At 42.5% G+C, this 24463-nt stretch overlaps 2 protein-coding genes across 3 annotated transcripts in view; both read right to left on the bottom strand.

Annotated features, from left to right (window-relative positions):
• The window catches only part of TENT4B (terminal nucleotidyltransferase 4B), a 39122-nt gene extending 37762 nt beyond the window's left edge, over positions 1-1360 (bottom strand). Inside the window, exon 1 of the mRNA XM_040075486.2 lies at positions 717-1360. Coding sequence (XP_039931420.1) covers positions 717-1267 — 551 coding nt within the window. The 5' untranslated portion in view covers positions 1268-1360. The remainder of the gene's footprint in view (positions 1-716) is intronic.
• Positions 1361-1976: 616 nt separating this feature from the next.
• HEATR3 (HEAT repeat containing 3) lies at positions 1977-24309 on the bottom strand. 2 transcript variants are annotated; one of them, XM_040075068.2, is made up of 15 exons: positions 24190-24309; positions 22704-22876; positions 22099-22186; positions 21072-21184; positions 19213-19322; positions 18296-18436; positions 17276-17559; positions 16915-17005; positions 13811-13968; positions 12719-12801; positions 12327-12463; positions 9623-9711; positions 8688-8831; positions 8414-8590; positions 1977-7520 (listed from the first exon to the last, which is right to left on the bottom strand). In XM_040075068.2, the coding sequence occupies exons 1-15, from the start codon at positions 24307-24309 to the stop codon at positions 7401-7403; spliced, it is 2028 nt and encodes a 675-aa protein (XP_039931002.1). In that variant the 3' UTR covers positions 1977-7400. The 2 variants fall into 2 exon arrangements, with proteins under 2 accessions (XP_039931002.1, XP_039931004.1); XM_040075070.2 differs by lacking the exon at positions 24190-24309 and adding an exon at positions 21575-21650 and having other exon boundaries at positions 22704-22740.
• Between the last annotated feature and the right edge of the window lie 154 nt (positions 24310-24463).

Genomic DNA, 24463 nt, shown 5'->3' on the forward strand with positions numbered 1-24463 from the left:
CTGTGCCCGCGTCTGTCCCCAGCTCTGTGTCTGCCCCCCGCCCTGTGCCCGCCCCAGCTCTGTGTCTGCTCCCGGTCCTGTGCATGCCCTGTGTCTGTCCCCTGCCCTGTGTCTGTGCCCGGCCCCGCCGCACGTGCGTGAGCAGCACCCGGCGCTACAGCAGCGACAACACCGGGCACAGCGCGAAGCGGCGCTGACAGCGGAACGCCGTGTCCGAGAAGCCCGGCGGCACCGGCGGACGGCGCGTAACACGTGCACGGACGGTGAGCACGGGCGGTGGCAGCGGAGGGCCGGCGGGGCTCCGGTCCCTGCGGATAGGCGTGCCCGCCCCATCAGCATGCACACGGGCACCGCCGCCGCACGCGTGGGGCCCCGGCCCCGCGGAGCCGCCGCCCCGGCGGGCGCAGGGGCTGCCCCGCACAGGCCGCTCGAGCACCGGCGGGGCGTAGCTGTCACCAGAGCCGGTCAGCGCCGGCCCGGCACCCACCGCCCGCCGCCCCTGCCCGACCCCGCGGACCCGGCCAGGTTCCCTGCGCCACCCGCCGGGCCCGCGCCGCGCCCCGGGTGCCGCGGCCCAGCGGCCCCTCGGCGGCCGCTGCCCGGCCCCGGCGTGCGGCCCCGGGGCGGGGAAGGACCTCGGCCCCCGCCTCCTCCTCCTCCGGAGGCCGAGCGCGGCCGGGCCCGGCGCCCCCCTCGCCCGCCCCGCGGACGCTCACCCCACGACTCCCTGGCTGTAGTTCCTTTTCTTCCAGGGGGTGCCGGTGTAGAGCGGCTCGGCCAGGCCGGGCTGGGCGCGGGCGGCCGGCTCGTCGGCCGGGGCGGGGGCGCGGCCCAGCAGCAGGCTGTAGTTGAGCCCGAAGGTGCTGGCCTTGTTGTCGCGCTTCCTCTTGTTGCTGGCGGCGGCGGCGGCGGCGGGCGGCGCCCCCCGCGCGGGCCGGGCCCAGGCGGCGGCCCCCGGGGGCGGCGAGGCCTGGCGGTGCCCGCGGCCGTGCGGGTTGTTGGCGCTCTCGAGCGGCAGGAAGTCGGGCGGGGGGTCGGCGCGGGGGGCGCGGTACATGCCGGGCGGGGAGGCCGGGCCGGCCGCGGCGGGGGCGCTCTGCTGCTGCTGCTGCTGCTGCTGCTGTTGCTGCTGCTGCTGCTGCTCCTGCTGCTGCTGCTGCTGGAAGTAGAGGTTGCGGACCCCCTGCGTGGTCTCCCAGATCTGCATCCACAGGCGGTTCGAGGGGCCGAGCTGCTCTGGCTGGAACCAGGCTATCCGGGGATCCATCAAACGGGGACCCACCCCGGCTGATCCGCTCCCCGCGCCGCGCCGGCCGCCGCCGCCGAGACCCTGTCAGCGGGTCCCAGCGCTAATGGCGGCTCCTATGGAAGGGCAGCTCCGCGCCTGCCTGCTCGCTGCTGCCGCCGTCGCTCCACAGCCCCCGCCCCTCCTGGCGAGCGCGGCGAGGCGGGGCCGGGCCGGGAGAGCCGCCGGCACGCGGGCCGCGCGCAGCGCGGGGGGCGGCGGCGCCCCGGCCGCTCCCCCGGCACCCCCGCGCTGCCTCCGGGACGGGACGGGACGGGCCGGGGCGCGGAGCGGGGCCCGGGGCCGGCGGCTCCTGTCTCGGCACAGCCGCCGGCTGCCTCGCGCCCCACGGGGCAACAGCCGCGCTCCCGGAGCCCAGCGCTCGTTTCGGCCCCGCGGGCGCCCGAGGCTCCGGCCCCGCCGCTGCCAGCGCGCCGGGCTGCGGCTCCGGCACAGGGAGAGGTGCGGACAGAGCCGGGCCAGCGTCACCCTGTCCGCACACTGACAGCTGCCGCTTCCCTCCCCCTATAACTCTTGGGAGGACGCGTATGGGTAGTTCAGGGTCTTCTTGCCTTTCATTTCCCACCACAGGAGAGGCAAAGGGAGCTTAGGTGCAGCCTTTTTTATAGATGGAAAAACACATCACGTACACAATACCCCAAACAGCAACACGGAGTAGTACCAGTTCTTGTCAGACTCGGTTTTATTTTTAGTGTTTTCATACGACAGTCTTAAAACATCTTTAATATCAGCTACAAAGTTTCCAGCATTTTGCACGAAGGGCCTGGTGCTTCCCCCACTTTCAGAATTGCATGGGAGATGATTTCTCTTTAGGAAGCTGGAGGTGGAGGGTTTAGAATTAAAAAGTCACATCCCAGTTTCAAGCATTCCATGAAGTGAACAGTTTGTAAAGAAGACTTAGCACCATTTCCTGGTGACAACCAAAGACTGAAGTTCTGGCTTCTTTCTCCTCACTATCCCAGAGAAGAACATACTGTCCTCAGCACTCTGCTGTGTCACAGCATGTCTGATCTGCATTGCCCAAGAGAAAATCAACCACAGCAGGAGGGTGGAATTTGGGGGTTGAATTGACAAACTTAATGCTTTGAAAATTAGGACCTGTTCCTAAAATTACTACTGAAGGCCAAATAGAACGTGGTGGGACTTGAACATGTCTTGGAATTGGGGAATAACCACTATGAATAACCTATTTTCCAAACCCCACATTCTTCAGTTATTCTGAGAATTAAAAGTGTAGCAGGAAAAGGTAACAAGAAGAGTCTAAATGATGTTCCCTGAATAGCAAAACTTCAAATAAAAAAGTTTCAATTAATAAACTTTTTAAAAAATGTAACAAAGTGTAAGTCAAATAAAATACTTTACCCTTACAAAGGTTACAGTAACAGGAAAATAACCAATTTGTTTCCTTTTCTTTTTTAATAAAGCTAATTCCCCCAAAAATCTGCAATTTAGTTTACACTCAGCACGTAAATGCCAACAAGTTTTGTTATATTAATTTACAGGATTCCTCATTAACAACCTTAGTCTCAAGCAAATATAGCCAAGACAATACAGGTGGTGTAGAAACACCAAAAGATTCAAAAGAAAAAAGTATCTTCCTATATCCTTGTGCATGCGAATCTCAAACTACGCTTTATGTGGTCACTGAATTATGTCTGTATGTTTGACAAAATGCCTCTCACAGAGACAAGAAACTTACAAAAAATGTACAGAAACAAAATTAAATCGAAGTGAATTGACTTATATCCCTTTATTTTCTTCCCAGAAGGTACAAAAAATGAACAGTTTTGAATTATCTGAATAGACAAAAAAAAAAAAAAAAAAAAAAAAAACACCACACCTCACTACTCAAGTAAAAGCTTCTTCAAACACCCAAGTGTCAGCCCTGGTGGAAAAACTTCAAGCTCCTTAATCTGCTGTCAGACCTCAGATTTTGCCAATTATCTTATAGTCATATATTTTAACAGCTTGTCCAGAACAAACTATATATAGATTGTTTGCTCAAGTCACTTGTGCCAGAAAGGAACAATTACATTATTTTCAATTAGCACTACCATTGCCTGAATTAGAATTTGCAACAGTAAATGTAAGGCTTGACGTTTCTATCCAATTCTTGGGAAGGTTTTTTATTGAAAATCCCTCACTAAGGAAACAGAACTTGAGTTTACAGGCATTTTGGGTTGGTTGTTTTATATTAATATTCCACAAGATATGAATTTTTTTTTATAATACTTAAACTACAAACTTATTTCAAATTCATTTGTTCTCCAACAGGGTTCTCACTTTGTAATTTTACTGTGCTCTCATTTTTTTTTTGTATTTGTCTCTCAAAATACAAACATCAAACCAAGCCAAGTGTTATTGGTTGAAGTTATTCTTGTTCCCCTAAGAAGACAATCTTAAAAAAAAAAAAAAAAAGCCTATACTGTGCAAAAAATTACCTTCAACACGCACCATAGCCCCCAAAAAGTTAAACTATTGACTTGACTGTGATATACAGCCATCTTCTGCTTCTGAATGTCAAGGCACAATGTAAAAACAACAACTGCACATTTAAATTTTGCCACTTGTTTCTTTTCATAGAGAGCAAGAATAAAACCACACAAGTGATAATTTCTTATTTCCACAGCTGGGAATTCGACATTCTGCAAGCTGCAGAGACCAAGGCAGCAGAAAAGCCAGTGGTCCTGCTGCTCCTGAACAGGGCAGAGGACCTACAGCCTCCTTTACACTCTTTACTTGATACCACAGACCAAGGTAAATTCAGCACCTATTTTGGTATTACAGCTCAGTCAGAGCAGTCTGTTGTGCTCAGCGTGGACAGAGACACAAGTAGAGCAGCAATCCATACTTTCCAAGGACTGCGGTTTTTAACTGAAGCAGACAGACGATGCCTTAGGGACCAGAATAAGCAACTCAATTCAGATACCTGTTTTGATACCAGTCTTATCTGTGTGATTAGATTAACTGATGAAGATCACTTACATCTATTTAGTATCTATTTACTTATACTACTCATTGTCTATATCAGTCCAATTTCTGCCACCCTCAAAGTATGAAGATCCGTTTTTCCCTTTGTAGGCTGTAAAGGATCTTGTCTTTGTCTGAAGCTTACCCTAGACTGATTAAATAAACCAGTGTTCAAAGAGCCCCAAAACATCTAATTTGCATGTTATCATCACTTCCGCAGCTGCCTTAATTTTCCTTTGTTGTGTCAGAACAACTTTTGTAGCCCCAGTCTTGTAGCTGGACTCTTTTGTGCCAATATATCTCATCTGGTTTTAGTCCCTGATTTGACTTCTTTAAATCACTCATAACTTGCCTTGTCTTCCGCAGACGCATTAATACTCTTCTTTAAGTGATATGGTTTACACTATGCACCAATCTCATTATGAAAATATTTTTTCAAGACATTCAGCTGATCAGTGCATAGCAAAAAAAATTATCTGTGCACTCCTATTGCCAGAATAGTTTAAGATCTAAATGTCAGTCTGCTTTTTCACTTGAAGGAAAAAAGAACAGGGTCTAACTGATTATATTAAGAAAACCATGTTTCTAGTGGATGTCCTATCTTCTGTATATTATCTGCAACTTTCAGATTTGTATTTGTAGATGAAATGTTTCTCGTCATTATCAGCCTAAAAGAAAAACTCAAACCAAAAAATAACATACTTTGGTTTTCTAACAGTCCCCAGGAAACAGATTCTGGCTGCTACACTTGTAAAATGCAAAGTCCTACATTTGGGACAGTGCTCTTGACTGAATGACCGAAGAACAGCTTTGGAGAGAAGGACCAAAGGGTCCTGGTGGACAGTAAGTCTAAGTCAACAGTGCACCCTTGCAGTGACAACAGTTCACAAATAACAGGCTGCACTGGCAGGAGCATGGGCAGCAGGACAAGAAAACCAATTACTTCCCTCTATTCAGCACCCTAGGAGATCACATCTGGTGTAGTGTGTCCAGTTTTGGGCTCTCAGTACAAGACACAGTAGAGCAGGTCAAGGAGAAGGCCACTAAGATGACTGGAGGGTGAGAGGGCGTACAAGGAACAGCTGAGGGAGCTGGGTTTATTTAGCCTGGAGAAGAGGGAAATACAATTGCTGTTTTCAGCTACCAAGTGGGGGTTAGGAGATGGAGCCAGGCTCTTCTTGGTGATGTGCTGTCAAAGGACAAGAGGCACATTTTGCAGCAGGGGAAAGTCCTACAAGGCACAAGGGGAAAAGGGAAAAAAACACATTTCCAGTGAGAGCAGTCAAGCTCTGGAAAAGGCTGTCCAGAGTTGTAGAATTTCCAGTCTGGGAGATGCTCAAGGCCTAGCACAACCTGTCTCCCATCTCAGCCCTGCTTTGATCAGAGGACTAGACTAAGAGACCTCCAGAGATCTCTTCCAGTCTAGAACATCCTGCAATTCAATGTCACATCCAGAAAACGAGAGCAGAACTTTCCACATGGAAGTCCTTTAAGTGCTCCAAACGGATACTAATGCCTTTCATCAGGCTAACAGTATGCTATCCTCAGTGTACAGCAAGTATAACTAACACCAGGATTAAAACCCACACACTGTAGGTATTATGCCATAATCCACCTTCCCTCAGCTGTTACACTCCAGACCTCTTCACTGCCTGCCCTGCCAAATCTCTGGATAAGCTCTCAACCCTCCACCCTCTTGACCTCTCCTGGTTTTCTCTAGTCCAGCCTCAATGCCCCAGGAGCCCTCCCAATCCCACCCTCTCATTCCTTCGACTCACAGGCATCACATCACACATTTCACTTGACTCCTGTAAAGTAACAGCAGTAACAGCACTTCCAGGCAGCACAGACGCTTTAACTCATCTTTTGCTTCCCCTCGCATTTGACAAAATGCCTTGTCAGGATTTCAGAAAGTCAGTCATTTGCAAGTTACCAGTCAGTTCTCAAGTCTACTTTCCAATCTTAAGAGACTGAAATCTAAAAAACCGAGCAAATTTAGTCTTTTAAAGTTCCATGCTTTTAACATGGGAAAAAATTTGCCAAAACCTGGATGCCTGAGCTAAGGCAGCACACTGAGAGAGAGGAGGAAAAAACCTCCTGCTTCAAAAAATAAACCCAGCAAAACGAAACGCTTTTGTGCTTAGTTGCAGGGCTTTTTCTTGAAAATGTGCATGAGAGGACCTCACTCATACACAAACAAAACCAAAGCTTTTGATATATGAAGTTCACATACAATTTTCATGAATCAATGGTATTTTTAAAAAATATTTTCTGTATTTTACAGCTTAAAAATCTCCAGCACAAATATTCGCAAAAGGTATTTTAAGCAAATATAAATTTACTTCAGGTAATACCTCATTATAAAAAATACTTCGTTAGGTTTACTACTTTCCTGAATTCAAACTCATCCTGATGTAGAATTAAAAGGAAGACTAAAATAGGAGACTTAATTTTCAGAAATCAAAAAGAAAAGAGACAGGGAGTTGTGTCTAAGTGTAGGATGTGCTCATACTGATTTTCAGGGCAAAAGGCTATCATACTGAATTTATCATAAATGCATCTGAAAATTTTCTCCTCATGAACCTCATGAAATAACAGATCCAAGTGCTGACAGGAATCTACACATTTGTCACACACTTCTTTTGGGAGGTCTGCCATAGGTGCCTGTGCAATTGTAGGAACAGGTAAGAGCAAATATCTGAATATTCAAAAAAAATTAATATTCTCCCACTGCTCAATTCCCTGAAATAGATCTTTAGCTTTTGATTTGTTTTCCAATCTGTCACATGACCAGGAATATTTTCAGAATTACTTTTTCGCACAAGCGTCATTTTCAGCCAGGGTACATGAAGATATCCAGGCAATGACAGTGGTGCTATGTACAGACCTCAGGATCTAATGAGCACCTCTTACCACTCCAGCAATCTCAGGGTATGCTACAGGGTTTTTGACGCTGATACGTCTTTCACATTGCATCAGGCCAAAAGTATAAAGATACTGTCATTAAATGTAGCACTAGCATCAAAGCAAAACTGCTCTGCTCAGTAACGTTTGGAAGTTCAAAACAGTTATATTTTTTGAAAACATTTCTTAACAAAGAAAACCTTAGAAGTTCCTCGATGTTTCAAGTTGGGGTTTTCCCTAGTGTCTCCTGATATGCAATGAATCTTCTCAAATTCATCTTCACATTGTCAAGAACACACAGTTGATCAGTACTATATTGTCCTTTGCCTTCTTTTCGCATCTGTAAAACCAAAAGAATACATTGTTTACTAATGGAGAAGTTTCTCCTATTAGATCACCTGTAATCCTGTAGATAGGTGTTCTATCAAGATATGCTACCCGTGGCTTGGAGTGAGAACTCCAAGGGGCTCTCATGTGCACATGTGACGCTTAGCAATTATTTCTGCAAGTCAATTTACTATAATACATTGCTGCCTAAAACTAGACTAATGGCACATTATTTCATCAAAAAATCTGAGACATACACTTGTTTCTGTGGCTTTTTATATGGAGAACCTTGCACATTTAACCTAACAACTGAAGCACCATCAGGTATGTATTTTGTGTGTACAGTGCTTAGCTTTTAGACAATGAAAGTCTCTCCTCAGGCTGCATCTGACCAAAGAAACAACACGTGGAGGATCATTCTCTCTTTAAGTCTAGGATGTACCTAAAATTACAGTTTAGATTGCCAGCCTTGTTATTCTTGAAAATACAGGATACATGAACTGTTTTAATTAACGAAGAATGGAACAAAAACATCCAACTGCAACCAGAAGTTAAAAACCAAAGATGTCATTGTAACTTCAGAAAGGACTTTTCTCCCAGATCCAGAGACATCTGCAGGATATTTTGTACAATTGTTTCAGAACAATACAGTGGGGTTTGGACATCAGTAACACTGATGGTGTAATGCAGATTTTGCAATGCAAGGTGCTGCACTGTTACCTTGACACTTCCATGAATTTTAAGGTTAAGTGTATTTGCTTTCCTCTAAAGTGGAGTATCAGAAAATCAATTAATTTATAAGGTGACAGAAAAAACGAGTTTATCTCTTCTAGGAGCCCAGAACTCAACCTTTAACCCCCATTGTGTGCTGAGACCCTGAGCTGGCTGCCCTGAGCTGATGCCTACCCTCATTCTGAACACTGGCTGAAATTCCTTCAGTGTTGGAAGCAACTTGATCTGTAACGCTGCCTCTTCTGCTTCTTTACCATCTGCAAATACATCAAAAAGTGCATCCAAGGCCTCCCCTGCTACCACAAGAGAAGATTCCTTCATAGCAACCTCAAGAAGAAATTTTCCAATCATCTGTAATAAGAAAGAAGAATTGATTTTTCCAGCAGTGCTAAAGAAAATTGAAAGAAAAATCAAAATTCTTTTAAGCTTGCAAAGTTTGCTTTTTCACCTTCAGTGTTTCAGCTGTATCTTGTTCTTTTGCCAGGACACTGCCAGAAATTCCAAGGATGCTCACCACGTTCACTCTAACACTGGCATTGCTGCTTTGAATACCAGCCTCACACAAAGCCAATAGCTGCTCAGGAGTCATACACTGGTCAGCAAGGGGAAAGGAGGGAAAGAAGAAAGACAGACAGTTACATTTCCACAGAAATTTTGAAATATGATATTTAGACACCATACTTTTACAGAACACAGGCAAATTCTTCACAGAAAAACAGAGTCCTAGATTATGAAAACTATATGAATTCTGAAAATGCAATTACCAAGAAACTTCAATTCCCTTTCAACTTGTTTCTTCCAGGACATAACCAAGGCTGACATGAAGTCGAAGGAAAAGTTGAGATTTTCACAAATTTATCTAGCTCAATAGCTGCTTCCAACTCATTACAACTTACAGTACAGAAGCTCAGTTTTCAGTTTAAGGCCAGAAAGGACTAGCAGACTATCTACTATTGTGTCTTGTATAACAAACCATTATGCTTTATTCCTGTATTCAACTCACTGATTTATATCCAACCAAGATTCAAGGACCATCAGCTTCAACTAGGTGACATCAGGAAATAAGAATCCACATTTCTAGCTGCTAATTTTCTAATTTTCTATTTGTCATTATAACTATCTTCTAAAGACATCTGTGGCTTATTGCTATTCTAGTTTTGAAATACCTATCATCTATTTACACATTGAGGAGGAGATATATATTAAAAAAATATTCCTGTAAGGTCCGTGAAAAACACAGTTAACGCTATTAAATCTGTTCTTCCAGTGTTCACAGCTGCTGAAATTTTGAACTAAATTTATATTGTTTTGTTTCAAAAACTTTCCAGCCCAATCTCACAGGAATTTGAACCCACCAGAGCATTTGAGTTTGAAAGCTTTTACCTGGGAGATGTTCTTTGATGCCATTGTTTGTAGGAGAGCCCTCAAAGCACTGGTTACTGCTTCCAGGAATTCTGTGTCCGTAGGGAGTTCTGTCAAAGAGTAGAACCCAGAGCCAGAAGTTAAACAGCAATATGTGGGACACAGGAAGCAAAGAAATACAAATTCCTAAATCCCTAATTGTTCCTCCAGGTACTACCACAACAGGAAAAGCTAGATTTTCAGAGACTGGTCTCTGTAGGTTGTAACCATAGTGATTTGTTTGAATTCAGCATTGACTGCATCTGGAGGTTAGAACACAGCTGGGCCTCCTTTTCCCTGGTTGAGACACTTGTATGACCTAACAGACAGTGCCAGCCACTGTCACCAGGAGAGCAGCTGAAAACTGCTATCACATGGAGGCCATAACACAGGAACTGAGAAAACTACAGAAGCTGACTGCATACTTTACCTCCTTTCTTCTGCCTTCTTTAGCAAGCTTTTCAGGCACCCAGAACACTGGACTCTTTCCAATTCATATAAAGAGCATGTTTTCCGGTGGTTTAATAACATTTCAGGAATGTATGACTCAAACACTGCATTATTCTTGTTTAAATTACAAACTCATCGGTAGCAGCCATCACCTTCAATCAATGTTCTGCATTTCTTGAGGTTTTTCATTTTCTTCTAATGTGTTTATTTTCTGGACCACTCCAGATGCAGAACTTCTTGATTTACGTGCTTCTCCTCCCTTCTCATGTAAACAATCAGATCTTTATGCCTCTTTTCTACCCTGTAAACCACAGAATTCCTTCTAACCGCATGTTGGTATGCTATCAGCTCTCTCTGGCAGTTTTCATTACACAGCATGTAAACATTAAAAAACATGCCTGTGCCACTAAATTAATTTTAGCATCCTTAGCTATCTTCAGATAGAACCTTCTCCAGCTTCATCTGAGAACTTGCTATTACAAAGCATAACATGCAGACCCCAAATCTTGGAAGTCCTCTCTTCAAGCATGAGACCTATTTTATGTGAACTTCCTTGCTTATGTTTTCATAGGTATTTTCATTTCTGCATTTTAGTTTTCCACACACCGCACTCTCAGTAAATAATGTTCCCACAGATTGATCACATGTCTTTAAAGACATTGAGAAAAAAGCGTGTTTTGCAGGCAGATGCATCTTCAAGCATAAATGCAGTGTCACTTAATACACCACAGCAGAGCACTACTTAAGCTACATCTGTGGTTACAAATGAAGACACTTGAAGGAAGGAAAGGAAACTGAGCTTCTCGAGCTTCTAAGAGATGAGAAATGACAAAGCCACACATATGCCAGACTTCAACAAAACTGTCTTAAGGAAAATGTTTTCTGACAGTTTGGAGAATTGGCAGCTTTTCCAGGCTCTAAGAATATCTCTTATTTTTTGAAAACCCATCACCACTGACCTTAAAACAAAGATTATCAGAATAGTCTAAAGGAAACAGCCTGTCAGGGACCCACATCCTCAGTTTGGAAACAGGTGGGGTTTTCTTAAATCTTTTTTCCGTTTTTTTGAAATCTTGGTTCAGCTTCTCTCATGTCAGTAATGAAGAGACCATAGCACAACTGATCCAACAGGATTATGGAAATGATGCTGTTCTCATGTATAGGATCACAGAAAGCAGCTGGAAATGCTACCTGCTGTACAGATGATCCAGTAACACTGTGCTAGCAGACATGTGGGGAAACCTTCACAGTATGTTGATGCAATAATGCACCCTGGAAGAACTAAAGTGAAGACATTCCAGTGTTTACCAGGATGTATCTCAGTCCAATCTGTGACCAATCACCACCATGTCAACCAGGCCCTGGCACTGAGTGCCACATCCACTCTTTCTTTAAATATCTCCAGGGATGGTGACTCCACAGCTTCCCTGGGCAGCCCATTCCAATGTCTAAATACAGATTTAATATATATCTCATATATATATATATATATATATATATGTATGTATATGTATAATATATTTTAAAATACTATTTTTAGAAGAATTAAATTTATTACCTTCTCTGTTGAAATTGAAACACAACCACAACAGGAAGCTGAGCAGCTTTAGGATTTAGTCATAACAACTTTACACACTTTCTTACTACAAATATAATTCCAATAAAGCTAAGCCATCATAAGCATAAAGCACATCCTGTGGAAAAGGTGGCTGCTCTCTTTCCTATTGCATGGACATTCTTGAGATTTTTGCACCAACCACTTTTGCCATTATTTGGTAAGATTACTAGAAAAAAAATTATGTGAAAGTCTGTGCTAGACATGTTTTGTTTTCACATCTCCTTAGGCTAGTTAGGACATTTAAAAAGAAAGTGTCCCATCTTCTTCATGCTTGTCTGATTGCTGAAAAACTGTTATTACCACAAATATGATCAAGCAAACTATTCTGGTCTCCCAGCAAGGCAGTGTTAATCCACTAAGAGACTTTCTAAGTAGACACAAACATGAAGCAGATTCTTGCATTATGAGCAGATTTGCTCAAGGTGCAGTTTGGATAAACACATCTTAACAGGATACACTGTTACATCAGTACATTGCCAACATTCAGTATCCTTATTTTGAAGGACCAGAGGATTAAAAATTAGTAATAAACAGCATTGGAACTTAACACCCAGGGCTACCTTCTATCTAGATGATCAGCAAAGGGGGTCAGCAAGTCCTCTTTAGGAAACATCTTACCTGATTTAGAAAAGATCAGCTGGGAGAGATGCTGTGCAAGGGACTGAAGTGCTGAAGCTCCCCCAAGAGAATCCACATCTGACACCAACAAAATGCTCTGAAGACATGTTAAAGCTCTACACTGCACTGTATTCAGTCTGAAACAAACAAAAAACACCCTGAGCAGGTATTTTTGAGAACACCTGTTGAAATATAAAGAGGAATCTTGAATTTAATATGGCTGTGATCCAGTACACAGTTCACAAAAACATTTGCATCTCTTTATTCAAAATCATATATCAGATCTGTCAGTTTCCAGATCTTAAGAGCAGCCCAAAGATGGACAATCCTTCTAAGAGCCCTAAAGCAACTGAATATACATGAAAAACAGTAAGAGACAATGAAATGCCTACTTTTTAATTAATGGTTTCCAAGACGGATTGTGCATACAGATGTCTAGAGCAACACTGTTCGGAAAAGCAGTTTTTTCAAGAATCTGAGGAGGGGAAAAAGAAAGGTTTTAAAGAAAGTTTTTAGCAATAAAGCCCTTTTTTCCTTTTTTTCTTATTGTTATAGTGGGTTCAGAGGGAAGACTGAAATTTTACCCTAAAGTCAAACTGATGCTTCAAACTACATATGTCAAAGTTTTCCAGAGAGCAAATATCTCACCTGCTAAAAAATGCCAGATTTTTCCTCTGTCACTTAAATGGTGCAATTATACACTGGGTTTTGCATAGCATATTTGAAGTGTTCAACTGTACTAACAACTGGTGATTTTCTAGGTCTCTGTTGTTCTTTCTTATTTAGCTCTTTCTTCTTTTAGATTCTGCTACAGGATTTTCAGATGGCTGCAAGTCTGGAAGACCTTGCCATGAAACTCTGACTGTTAAGTACAAAAAGCCTTCAAAGTTTTCACCTCGCACCTTGATGTCTTAGCTCAGAATTCTACAATGCTGCTGAACTAGCACAGTAACTGATTCAAATAACAATCCCAAATAAAAATAAGCAAAACAACTCTGAAACGAAAACATCTAATGCCCTGTCAGTGCCAAACACTGTATTTCAGAGACTTTGTATAAAACAGGGAGAGAGGAACTTGAACTTTTTCAGTGCTGACTGTTGCCATTCATTACTGTTACTTCCACCTCATTTAGCTAATACAGAAATCTGGCTGTCACGCTTCAGCCAAGTTTCTTTTCTTTTCGGGTATTCTTTTTCCATGTCCAAATCAAGGAATAACAATCTTTGTATTCTGGGAAAAAAAAGAATTTGAAAGTCCTACCAGATTTCTGAAACACATGACCCTTCTATTCTCACTTACATGAGGAAATTATTTAGGTCATGCAATGATGCACCACCTCAAGGCCAAAAAAGTGAGGCCAATCTCATTTAAAAAAATACTCCCTCCAGGTGGATTGGGATAATTTGTTTGCCTAACCTGGAGTACAAAGTAGGAACAGGGGAAAGATTGTACCATGTGTTGGAAATAATAGAGAAGACAATACCTTCTTTGGAATGAGATTGTTCAGAAATGCTGAGTTAACCTCATCAGAGAGGCACAGGGGTGACAGCAGCAGCCCACTCCCCTCGTTGTATGAGTTTTCCATGAACAAGTCACTCTCATCACTGCTGGAGAGTTCTTCCCACTCGTCATCAGAGGGATCTGAGAACACAAGATATACTTGTAAATGCAACAGCCCTCACGCAACAGATATTCTGCTTCCCAAATGAAATTGACTCCTCCAAACTTCTTGGTGGAGGAGTATTCAAGCTCTTGGGCTCTAACAAACTTCACACAAGCCAAGTGCCATTAAGCCACAGTTCTAAATATTTTATTAAAAAATACTTTATATTCACTGAGGCACAAATATACTTATGAGAGAGGTTCTTCATACATGGGCATGTTAATCGCTGATATTAACAATGTGTTGTTTAAAAATATCAAAAAAAGGTATAGAAGAAAGACTAAAGATTTACTAGGATTTTAGCTTGGATTGTACCACTTCACTTTCTGAGGTTGATTCAAGCATGCAAATACACTGGTTTAACTCAACTTGTCTACTAATTGCAGTCAGTTTAAGGGAATTTTTTCCTCTGGCAATACTAAAGCCACAGACAGATGTCCTCTGCCTGCACAGTAACTGGGCTGGATGAAAATATTACTGTCTCCACAGCAAGGTCAGTTGAAACGAAATGATGACAGCAAAGAAAGCGAAATCATCTCTGACAGTCATTTCAGGCAACACATTTCACATAAATTAAACTAGGTTTATAATCTTAGACCTGAACTAGGCCATACTTACATGACTTATTCTAGTGGCAGATCTTTAAGGGCAGACACGGTGAGAGGAGTCAAAGTCCTATCACCAACAGGCTATTGGGTGAATGATCTGTCCACAGCTCAAGGGGGACTCGGGCTGACGAGCACAAACTAAAATCATTCTCATTTATATTTGAACTCATATCTACATCCGTGGAGTTCACACTCATTTAGCTGAAGTTTCTTTAAATCTGGTTACATTTTAACTAGTGTTTACCCAAGTCCTAAGTCTACAGGTTGGACTGATCCTCCTTCCCAACAGACGAAAGCTCTGTGTACATAGGTCAGGATATTTAACTATTGTGACAAAAAAAAATCATATTCACTCCCAAGTAATTTTGTTTGACAACACAGATTCTCATGAGATGTATGTCCTGTATTACTACAGAAACAGCCATTCACTTCCACGGCAAAAGTTAAATTCACTAAAAATACAGCAAGAAAGATCCAAATGAATGCATTTCACTTGTACTGTGCAAGTTTAAGAATTTATTTGGAGGTGACAGTTATGGTTTAACTGATGTAAATTAACTCAAAGTGTGGCAACTTGACCACACAGGCATCTTATGGTAATAGCCAATTAATTCTACAGCCATAACGTGCTGGTGTTAATAGCCTTTGCAGGAGAAAATGGTTGTATTTCATGCTTTACCAAACCATGGTAGCAAGAAACATGAAAACAAAGCAGACATTCCCCTTTCAGCCTCTTGCCTCTTCTAAAAAATTCCTTTTGCATCTTTAGATAATAAAGCAAGAAAAAAATATCCCTTGAAAACTAATTAATAACAACACAAGCTGACAATGCAATTCATCAATACCAAAGACAGCAGCTGTGATAAGTTGACAGCGAGTGACCAGTGCAGAACGGGAACTGGGATCTAGAGCACTGGCCCATAACCATGGTCAGGTTTCTTGTAATGAGAAACACAGAGGCATTTCCAGCAGCACTCCCATCTTACCTAGCACTGGCAACCCAAGAACTACAGACTGGACAACAGTGCTGGACTCTCTTGGCTTCTTGCCCAGGTGCCCATCAAAGGGGAGCACTCTGCTTCTTCCAGACACTGGCCAGTGCTCAGTAAAACAAATCCCTTGCCAGCCTGGTTATTTCTCTTAGTTCTGTTGCAAGCTGAGTGCTTTTATGAACTCAGCATAATGGATAAAGCTATTTTAGTCCTCAAATAATTTGAAAATTAAATGAACAGCTGCCTCTGGATTCCTCTTAATTTCTAGAAACTGTCTGCCCGTGAATGGGTAAAGTACTGCAGTGAAACACAACACAATCAATCCTACATTACACTGAGTGAATGGCAGAATATGCAGCTTATCCACAAGAGATTTTCCAATTAAAGGGGAAAGCTTATGAATTACAGCTCATTAGATGAGAAAGGCAGTTATGAAAGGAGCTTCATACACTAGGTGCAGAACTTCCTAGCGCTGTGAGAGAAAAAAAAGTCACCATTGGGAATGACTGGGTATTAGTGTAGATTTTATTAGAACCCAAAAGTTTTACTCAGTTACTTTCTACACAATTACTCTTACATCAGGCTAAAACTACAATAGCAGTCAAAGTTTTCAGGTTTTGGAGGGTTTAGGGGATTCGTTTTGTTTGTTTGTCTTTTTAAAAGAGAATTTGACAATCTCTCATTTGTTTTCCTGAAGATTAGAAGAAAAACTATCAGAACCCAGTTTTCAGAGGTCATAAAAGATACAGAATATCTACATCCTACTCCCCTCCAAATAACAACCTCTCTTTCTCCTCCTCAAGCTCATAAAGGCAGAGCTCTGGAAATCAAGATCTACATTGTTGCCACAGTTCCATGTAAAAGCTGTCCTCACTCCTAATTTTGTAACACTTGCAGTATCAAAACTAAAACGAAGGATTTATCTGTGTCAAAAAAATTGATGTCCCCATGCTGCAATCAGATTCATACACATCTTGCATCAAAAGAACAGTCAGACCACACTGTAACTAAACAAAGGTTTTGCTGTAACAGTTTAGGAGATATCTCTTAGGTGTGAGTGCTTGTTTGTTATTAAATGGTGGCACATGCAGTATCATGCAAAAAAAAAAAAAAAAAAATTAAGCAGCATAAGTCACTTAACTGAAGAAAAAACATTTAAATTAGCAATAGAAATGACAACCTACTTTGCTCCCAGATGAGGATATCAGAGACAATATGCCCACGGGCGTTTGCCCTTAAAAACCCTGATGACCAAACAGCAAACTAAACATGACTTATTCAGAAACAAAACACAACACTTGCAATGAATGAGATTCCTACAAACCTTCACTGCAGCACATATTAACAATGATTTCCAGAGCAGTCTGCTGAGCTGTCAGTAAAGCTGTCACTTCTTTCAGTTCCCACTTATCAGACTAAAAAAATAAAAACATGAACCAAATTTGATTTTGGAAAACAACATTTAAGTGCCATTTAAAATTACCCAAGCTGTCAGTTAAAAATAAAATCCAGCCATTTCCTCTTCTCATTCTACACCCAAATTTGAAAAAAAAAAAAACAAACCCAAAACACAAACCCAAGCAGTGTTATCTATCATTTTTTTGCTGGACATTCCAGAGAAAATTTTATTCTCAAGGAAAGCCACTTGCACTAAAGCTGTCCAAAAGCTGGTCAGCCACACTTACTGGAAGCAAATCTGAAACGTCATTTTCTCTTCTGAGTATTCCTTTTGGTATTTCCTCCATGTTATCATCTTCACTCAAAACACAGTTTTCTGTAGTATCACTCATGTTTTCTTCAGTTTCTGCTTCCACAGCAAGTTTTAACCTGGTTTTTTCAGCTTCATTCATATGAATAATTGTTTCACCAGCATCTATTGCCAATGATTCTGAAAATATCTTCAGGATTGCATTAACCGTGCTTCCCAGACTGCCTGGTGGAATGGTATCCTTTATATTCCAGATAGTGCCTAAATATGAGGTAATCAAATTATGCAATTATTAAAATGCTCAATTCTCAGCTCTGTAATAGCCATTTTGTAAGGCCTCCACTACTTAAAATACTCAGTTCTTATGTTCACTATAAACATCAAGTCTTTTCTCCACAGATTCCTATTTTTTTTTGTATAACATTTCATACACTCATCTGTAATAATTGTTATATCCACATCTTAAGCTCAAGTTAATTTCATCACATAAGTATTTACAGAATATTTATGTGGATTAACCTTGGTGTCACTCTGTACCTGAGATAACAAGTCCACATGCAAGAATCATTTTCTAAGGAATCTCAAAATTAATTTATTACACTCCAGTATCAAAAATCATCATGGTTAAGCATTTGAGGTAACAAGAAGAATTCAAGGCAGAGAATCTGAAATAAAACTACAGCTAGTAAGATCAAAACAACTCCCGTACGACTTATTATTGACTCATTTAACTCTTAAAAACTAGATGAGCAGTAGAAGTGGGCTATCACAAGGAGCAGGCACTGAATTCAGAATCAGTCATTTTGGCCAGTTTTAAAACTAGTTGCAAATATCTACTTGCAGTTCCAAAAGGCAGATATAACCTCACAAACCAGGTGTACAGGCCTTGACAATCAGATACCCAGACCACAGCAAAGACTAGGCCTCCTGTCCTTCCCAGCCTCCTTTACCTGCCATGCTCCCCATCTCAAAGCAGGAACCCCCCTGAGCACTGTACCTGCTATCAGTGTTCTCAGAAGGATGTGCTTCATGGTGCTCTCTGGACACAACATCACTGTTTCCAGTATTTGTTGTGCAGAAGCATTAAATGAAGAAAGAAGATCTGGATTATCTTCCGTCACTGCCTGCAAGCAGTTTGCTGCAGCAAACAACAAGAGCAAACATAATTAACAAACCCAGTAGAAGCTTTTGCTCTGCTAATGAGAAAGCAATATCCTCCTGAAAGCTGGAGTAATGAAATGCTGACATTGGAAAAAAAATTTCATGCAGCATCATGTTGCAATGGTCTGACACCGTCCTTCACAAGTTGTGTTTTGGATTAAAAGACATTCTGTGGCAAACCCATACATAAAACATGTGAGGATAACACCACATCAGCCATGGAATCGGCTGTATTAATTTCAGCTGCTCAAAATTAAATTTATCTATTGTATACTGACAATAGACAACATAAAAAAATGCTGGAAGCACACACACTTGTATGACCATTATGAAACTATAATAACAGTAATACTGATAAAATCAAATTGAAAGTGATTGGTACCGTTTGAGGTTTTTTTAGAAGGACTATCTCCTTTGTTCAACAAATCAAACCCTCCATTACCAAAACATGAAAACAAAATGAAAAACACAGCCTCCCTTCTAAAGCCTTCTTCCCACAAAATTTTTCTTCCCATGTAACCACAAATAAGCCATTCTCTATCGGACTGAAAACAAACACAACAGATGTCAACTTCTTTATTATGTGCTGTTCAAAGATGAATTTAAAATCTTATACTCAGTGCAAAGTTAAGCGATGCTAAAGTGGGTCCATTATGCAATGAATGTAACGTCAGTGTTACATTCATATAATAATTATAATAATAATAATAATAAAGTATCTTTAAACCCTTATCTTCTCTTTTTACCACTTACCTACTGAAATAGCAAGATCCACATTTGTGGCAAATTTCTTCATGTAATGTAACACAGCCTCCAGACATCCTTCTTTATTGAATATGTATAGGGCAGTATTGTTGCATTCACTAATGTATGGAAAAGAGCAGCCAAACATTATTCCAGAGGAAAAAAAAACACTGTAGCAACATCTTAAGCACCCCTTACTTGCTATTACTCACATTTCTAAAAGATAGCTCAGAATTATGCACTAGTCAAAGAGCTATCCTTCATTACTGAGGTTATGATCAACTCTACACAAGATGCTGAAAGAGAAGCTGCAAAAACCTGGACACTTCTGAGGAAAGCTGTTTTGTGCCAGCTGCTTCCTCACACAGTGTTTGGAGTTTATTTGGGAGCCTAACTACAGGCTCCTGCTGGAGTGTGGAAGGCAGCTCAGAGCTGTGGGCTGCAAGCCAGCCCACGGCTTCCTGCAGCCACTGGAGATTTCACCCACAAACCCACTGCCAGCAGAGCAGGCTGCTGCCTCTCACATCAGTACTCACTCACCCCACAAAATGACTGCTCTTACCATTCAGAAATGCATTTACCTTCATTACCTAACAGTGGGATTTGTGTTCATTGAAATTCTCACAGCTACTCTCTCTTTTAAATTGATATATTTATGATACAAGACTAATTCAAACTGAAAAAAGCACAGGAACTAACTAGCTACAAGGGTCTTCCAAAATTTAATTTTGAAAATATTATGTCTCAGCATCAATGCCAGCCCTAATTTTATCAGTATCAAACTTAGCAATGAAATGAGCAGTTCACTTTTATTGCCAAAAAGGTCAAAATACAGAAGTGATTTACATCACTCTTAATGATCATACTTCCTGTTCTCAAGCACTGACTAAAAAGCAAAAAAAAAAAATGAACACACAACATTGTTGAGTCAGAGGTACAAAGGGTCATGAATTTTGTGCAAGATGCTGAACAAGGAGTTTATCTACTGTTCCAGATTCCAATCCAAAAAAAAAAAAAATATCCTAGTTTAGAAATAAGGCCTCAAGCCAGCAGCCATATCACACAGACAGGCACAGAGACAGTTCCACTGAGGCACTGTACAGCACTAAGCAAAATCCAGTATGCAAAGTGCATAGTGTGAGAAAATATTAAGAGAAACAATGCAAAGTGCAAGAAGAACTTTTGGAACAGATTTGTATCACTTCAAAGTTTATAGTAATTTCTGTATTAATAGCGTTGCCATTTCTCTTCCTTCACCTGGTGCTTCCAATGTAAGCTACTAATAGAACAACTTACATTATTTTCTCACATAAGAAGTAAATTTTTATCAGTGTCTCAGTAACTAAGAGATAGTTGCCCCAAACAGTTAATATTAATTTTTGGGATGACCTGCAGAGGGAAGAAGTAGTATAAAAACTCCTCATATTCCTAGAGCACAGATCACAATTTCATTTTCTCCATTTCTTGAAACATGATATGGATCTATAGAAAATTCATGCAAGAAACCACAACCCAAACTGTACAACAAAATATGACAGAACGTTTTCACAAAATAGGATCAGAACTGAGGATGAAGAACCAGTAGAAAAAGAACTTGTACTCTCCTAAAACTAATGACCAACTTTGTCTACTTTTAGAATCCTTCACTCAAAAAAAGTAATCTATACTAGAAGATAAACTTTTATTTCAGATGACATGAGGGCTCATCATTATTAAATCAAGCTACATGTAGGAGCAACATAATCAGAATCAGCAAATGAATGCATCTTCCCATGCCAGGACAGTCATTTCTTTTCTGCCTCAATCACCAGGCTCTTTTTTAGGACAATTTAATTTCATTAAAACACCAGTCTTTACACAGTACTTACCATATATTCCACAGCAAATTAATAGCCTCATTGGCTATGTCTTCAATATAATTTTTGTTGATCCCTCTGCATTTCTTTGGAGAGAGCAGATTAGCATCCAGTCCAGTGCTGCACTACAACCAAACACAAGAACCAGGGTTGGGAAACAATCAAGCCACAAAGAGAAGCAAAACTCAGTATTGAGTGGAGAGATCCTCTCACAAAGTGTTTATTACCAGAACACCTGAGTAGTTTCCTTACTTTATAAAAACTTGAATTATTGATAAGTTTTCTCTTGTAGAAAGACTCTTACAGTACTTGCTTCGCAGTTAGCCTTTAGAAGCACTTTCTATTTTAAAAAAAAAATACTTGGGAAGTTTAGAACGTGACGTGCTATTTCTTGCCAATAGTATACGTGCAGTTGTCAACAATTGTTTCTAACCACAAAGATTAACTCAGCTAATACCTTACTGTGCTTTATGGTAATGCTATTACTCATATTTTAAAATGGGGAGGAAACATACAGAAAATGATGGTGTTGCTCATACAAAGACATCAGGTAAGAGAAACCAATGCAATTTCCAAACTGCAGTGCAACACCTGGACCAAACAAAGAATACAAATTCAGTACAGGTTATTCTACAGTAACAACCCAGCTGTACATCCAAACATTCATTTACACAAAACTGCTCACCAGAAAAATCTCACTAGAATAATGCTGCAACATAAATGAAGGACCTGGATTCTCGCTGACAAAATAAACTTGTCTTAATTGACATTACAGACCCGAAATCTCCAGACCTTTCACTCAAAAATCATCCTAGGCAGGAAACCGCACCATGGACACAAGTTAGCTGGCCAGGAGCCAGAAGGTAGTGGTTAGAAATATCTGGAATAACTTCTGTATCACTAAACCTATTGAAACATTCTTTTAGAAGTTCTTTCAAGTATCTTATTGTAATAATAGCTACAAAAGTAGAACTGTTTTTGTATATGGGACAATTCAATGCCTAAATCAGGTTTAAAATCAAAATAAAAAGAAACACACCTCTTTCAGAAGTGCAACCAGAGGTGTCATAATGTCGTTTGTCACCATGTCATCACAGACATCAAATCCTCCACAAGCACTCAGATTTCTGGGGAAAACAAAAAAATTAATGCTTTGGATGAGATACAATACTTTCTAAGAATGTTTCAAAAACCCCAGGCCTTTGATATTCTCTAAAGGTTATGGTACTTTTTGTTTTAAACTCAATTTGCTTAAACAATAGCAAAGGTCTTCTACCTCACTAACACAATAACTTTGGCATTAGGAAAAAAAATATGATCTTCATTTATTCATAAGCATAATTGGAAAGCTTATCTGTACTAAAGCATCACGGCACAAAATGCCACAAGAACGGCACTCAACTTCTCTCTATTTCCTCATAACACCATACATTCCTAGCACAAAGCCTGCTCCTGACATTAAAGTGTCATAGAGCTAGAAAAGCTTCCCTCTCACAGACAAACCATGATGTGGTATAGTTCCTCAGACCAAAATAAAAGCAAGAGAGGCTGGCACTCAAGCTCATAGCTGTCACCAGCAGAACCCCATCATTTCCCCCTGTGCCAGGAACCCCTCATTGTACCTGTGCAGTACCAATCGCTTACCGGAGAGCACCTGCAGCTGTTTCCCGAACAGCTAAACTGTGATCCATCAGCAAGGGCCCCAAACAGCGCACCACGTCCCTCTGCACAAAGGCTGGGATGACGTGCTTCTGCTGCAACAGCTTGGAAATACTGGCGCAGGCATACTCCCTCACCTCAGCACTTGGATCCTGCAGCTGCAGAGACACAGACAGGGCACATCACAGAGAGGGGAAAAGGGAGCTGAGAGGTTTGACTAAGTGAAAAGATGGATCCCGTTTCACTGCTCCTGAATGGAAGCAGGAGCTTTTAACTTCCACGAAAGCTTATAAATCCTTGCCTGCATTATGTGTGTTAACTTTGTGACTAGATAAATGCTATTTTGGATATTTGACAAGACAGCCATAGTCCAGACACAGATTTGACACTAGCTGGCACTGGTGAGACCTCAATTACCATGCATTGAAAAAAGGACTGAAAAGGGGAGGGGGAATGGGAAATACCATCGATGAACTATAACAGACATAATTTATACCACCATAAAGAAAAGCTGAAGAAACATAAAAACACCATAAAAATTATAGCCTTTAAATGAAAAGCATCTGCCTAAGAGCAGGAAACAACTATTCCTACATTCCCCAAGATAATGTTGACTTGTGCTGTAACAGAGTTTTAGATACAAGAATTGCAAAAATAACACAGTAGAAGTGCATATCCTGGAAGGCCACAGAGTTCGTTTCAAACTTAGAAGATAAACATCTACTAAAGAGCAGAACAGAAGAGTGGTAACATCGGATCTTGCCTCCAGTGAAAGGGGTGTCTCAGCTCATCCTCACCTGTGCCTTTATTTACTCTCTCTTCCCCTCTCTCTCCTAAAGACTTTAGTCCAGAAGAATAACTAATCAGTGATCTGTTCAATTAATTAGATTGGGTAAAATGAATAAAGGGGATTTACTTAAAGAAAAAAAGATTTTCGCTTCTGTTTCTAAAGTGACACCTGCAGAAGGAGATTCACATCAGTTTTCATCTACAATACTTAAGGCAGAACTGTGGGCTACAAGCGGCCAACGCCAGTCTTTTTCAGCATTTTCTATCCGTTATTCCCTACACGTGGCTCTTGGACTCTCGGCTCTGGCCACCTGTAGAAGTCTCCGGCCGGGGAGACCGAACGCAAGCCCGCAAGAACTCCGCGACAGCCGCCGCAGGGACGAGGGGCACGGAGCTCCCCCGCCCCGCGGCAGCGGCGCGCCCGGGAGCGCGGGCGGTGCCGGTGCCGCTCCCGCCCCGCCCGGCCGTGACGCCGGGGAGCGACGCGGCGGCGGCGGCGGGAGGGGCGGGGCGGCCCCGCGCGGCCGCTCGGCTCCTTCCCGCCGGGGCGGGACCGCGCCCGGGCACCGGCCCGGCTCCGCCGCGGGGGCGGCCGAGGCCTCGCCCCCCACACCCCCGGCCCCGCGGCCCCCGCCGCCGCCCCGGTCCGGAGCGGGGCTCCCGCCGCGCCCGCCGCCCGCACCTTCTCCAGCAGCTCCGCCGCCGCCTCCTCCTCGGGGCCGCGCTCGCCGCGGAGCTCCTGCGCGGGGCCGGCGGGGGCTCGGGGCGCCCTGCGGAACCGCCGCGCCCGGCTCTTGCCCATGGCTGCGCTCGGCGCCGGCGCGCCCACGTGTGCGGCCCCGCGCAGGCGCCGCGCCCGCCCCGCTCCGCACACCCCGCCCTGCCGCGCCAGCCCCGGCACCCCGCACCCGAGAGAGGACACCGCGCCTCCTGCGCCCGGAGAAAATCATCAATAG

The sequence above is a fragment of the Hirundo rustica genome, chromosome 11 (genome assembly GCF_015227805.2).
Source record: "Hirundo rustica isolate bHirRus1 chromosome 11, bHirRus1.pri.v3, whole genome shotgun sequence".
Taxonomy (NCBI): Eukaryota; Metazoa; Chordata; class Aves; order Passeriformes; family Hirundinidae; genus Hirundo; species Hirundo rustica.

What these genes read in the sequence shown, in the direction of transcription:
- HEATR3 (XM_040075068.2), bottom strand. Translation starts at nt 24,309, where the DNA reads ATGGGCAAGAGCCGGGCGCGGCGGTTCCGCAGGGCGCCCCGAGCCCCC. An exon ending in GCTGATCTTTTCTAAATCAG is followed by an intron (nt 9,712 to 12,326) that starts GTAAGATGTTTC and finishes ACTCTTTGACAG; the next exon opens with AACTCCCTACGGACACAGAA. An exon ending in ATACAGCTGAAACACTGAAG is followed by an intron (nt 8,591 to 8,687) that starts GTGAAAAAGCAA and finishes TTCTTATTACAG; the next exon opens with ATGATTGGAAAATTTCTTCT.